This window comes from Echinops telfairi, unplaced genomic scaffold (assembly GCF_000313985.2).
Source record: "Echinops telfairi isolate 266 unplaced genomic scaffold, ASM31398v2 ScPeMD7_7416;HRSCAF=8454, whole genome shotgun sequence".
NCBI classification, from domain to species: Eukaryota; Metazoa; Chordata; class Mammalia; order Afrosoricida; family Tenrecidae; genus Echinops; species Echinops telfairi.
The window spans coordinates 4,162,170-4,164,469 of record NW_022111316.1 but is presented as its reverse complement, the minus strand read 5'-3'; the positions used below and the strand labels follow the sequence as shown (position 1 = coordinate 4,164,469).

The following is a 2,300-nucleotide window of genomic DNA, read 5'->3' as shown; positions in this document are numbered from 1 at the left end:
AAGCAAGAATTGATGAAAAAGCAAGTCTAAAAACAAAGAGTGATTTGCTGCACGGCTGTTGTTTTAACGGAAGCAAGAAATGAAGAGGGTTTTGAAGTAAAGGAAGAGCTGTGGTCTGGGAAACGTCTCTGGGAGGCAAACGGGGTTTGTGTTTGGCTGCTAACCTACAGGTGAGTGGCTCAAGACCAACCTGTGGCCCTGAGAATGCCTTCCATCAAGGTTACAGCCAAGACCATTGGATGCAGCAGTTTTCCTCCTTCACTTGTCGGATCGCCATGCATGGAAGCCAACTCAGGCTCATGAATCATCTCCTGTTGAAGCCACATGAAAAGTTTAGCTCAAAACAATCCTCTGACTTCCAGGAACTGGTTAGTACTAAGATGGGAGACTAAGCTTTTGTTCTGATCATATTTAATTGTACAGGTTTCCTTGACATAAGAGGATCTGCAAAATGTTCATGGGGAAAACAATCCCATGATCTTGTAAGTTCCTGTTTCTACAAACCTTTTGAAGAACCCTCATGAACTATGGTGACTCTAGAGATCATGATTCCTAGAGTCTTCTGCCTTCTTCGGCCTTTCTTGAATATAGAACTATGGTCAGTCGTCCAAGAAGACACACACAGTTTCTGACATTTTGTGTGTAGTACGTGCTCAATAAGGGTGCACTAGAAATACAGCTAACTTCTATTTCTAACTTTCTCATTTGCTTCTCATCCTAGCCCTCTCTTGCACCATCGGCTTCATGGCAGAGAAGAACCTGACTTTAGTGACTGAATTTCTCCTGATAGCATTCACAGAATGTCCTGAATGGGGGCTTCCTCTCTTCCTCCTGTTTCTACTTATCTATCTCATCACCTTGTTGGGGAACTTGGGGATGATTATCCTGATCCACATGGATCGCCGGCTCCACACTCCAATGTATTTCCTTTTGAGTCACCTCTCCATCACAGACATCTGCTACTCCTCTGTCACTGTTCCTCAGATGTTGGCTGTGCTGTTTAAGCACGGGGCAGTTTTATCCTACACGCGCTGTGCTGCTCAATTCTTCCTGTTTACCTTCTTTGGCTCCATTGACTGCTACCTCCTGGCCCTCATGGCCTATGACCGCTATGTGGCTGTGTGCCAGCCCTTGCTGTATGTCACCATCATCACAAAGAAAGCTTGTCTGTGTTTTGTGGCTGGGGCTTTCGTGGCTGGCTTCTTCAGTGCCTTGGTGCGGACAGTCTCAGCGTTCACACTATCCTTCTGTGGGACCAATGAGATTGATTTTGTTTTCTGTGACCTTCCACCTCTCTTAAAGCTGACCTGTGGGGACACCTATACCCAGGAGGTGGTAATTATTGTGTTTGCCATTTTTGTCATCCCTGCCTGTATGGTGGTGATCTTGGTGTCCTACTTGTTCATCATTATTGCCATTTTGAAGATCCCTTCAACAGGTGGTAGGGCCAAGACCTTTTCTACATGTGCCTCTCACCTCACAGCAGTGTCACTCTTCTTTGGCACCTTGATCTTCATGTATCTGAGAGATAACTCCGGCCAGTCCTCAGAGGAGGACCGAGTGGTGTCTGTGTTTTACACAACAGTGATCCCCATGCTGAACCCCCTCATCTACAGCCTGAGGAACAAGGAAGTGAAGGAAGCCCTGAGGAAATTTCTCAGTCAACTCAAGTGGTCCTAACTATCTCTATCTTTTGAAACATTTGAGAATAGCCTCCTTTGTGATGCCCGCGTTTTGCACAGTCATTATTTATGGTATGCTCAATGTTTGAATTAATATGCCGAGATACAAAATATAGACGAGAACTACACCGTTAGCTCCATCAAGGGGAAGAAGGAAAACGAAGAGACATTTCAAGAAGCGACTGGAGTGAGAGCTAAGCCTCCTGGGACAAATGAAAAAAGGAAAAACAAGTAAATCCTGTTCAACCCAGACACTTCACCCTTCTCTGACTATGCAGTAAGGTTGTATTTTTGGAAAATTTTGATATGATAGATTTCCATCATATTGAAAGGTTGAATCTATAGTTATGTTTAGTGAAGCCCCATACCTGGATCCTGTCATTGTTAACACTTTGTTGAGTTTGTATTTTCACCTGTGTATAATCATTCATCTATTCCTCCATCAATTAAGCCTTCGTGCCACCTAATTTTTTTGATGCATTTAAAAGTGAGTTGCAGACATTAGCATTAGGACTCTACACTCTCACACATGCCAGACTGTATATTGTCAGCTAGGACTCACTACTCAGATTACATTAATAGTTAATGATTGAATTACGGTAGTTTGAGCCTTCACAT

The 2,300-nt window shown here is 43.7% G+C and overlaps 1 protein-coding gene across 1 annotated transcript; it reads left to right on the top strand.

Moving 5' to 3' along the window:
- The first annotated feature begins 744 nt into the window (after positions 1-744).
- Positions 745-1,680, top strand: LOC101649041 (olfactory receptor 9Q1). The gene has a single exon (XM_004714971.1). The coding sequence runs from the start codon at positions 745-747 to the stop codon at positions 1,678-1,680; it is 936 nt and encodes a 311-aa protein (XP_004715028.1).
- Positions 1,681-2,300: the final 620 nt, after the last annotated feature.

Excerpts from the sequence above, each read along its gene's own strand:
- LOC101649041 (XM_004714971.1), top strand. The coding sequence starts at position 745 with ATGGCAGAGAAGAACCTGACTTTAGTGACTGAATTTCTCCTGATAGCA.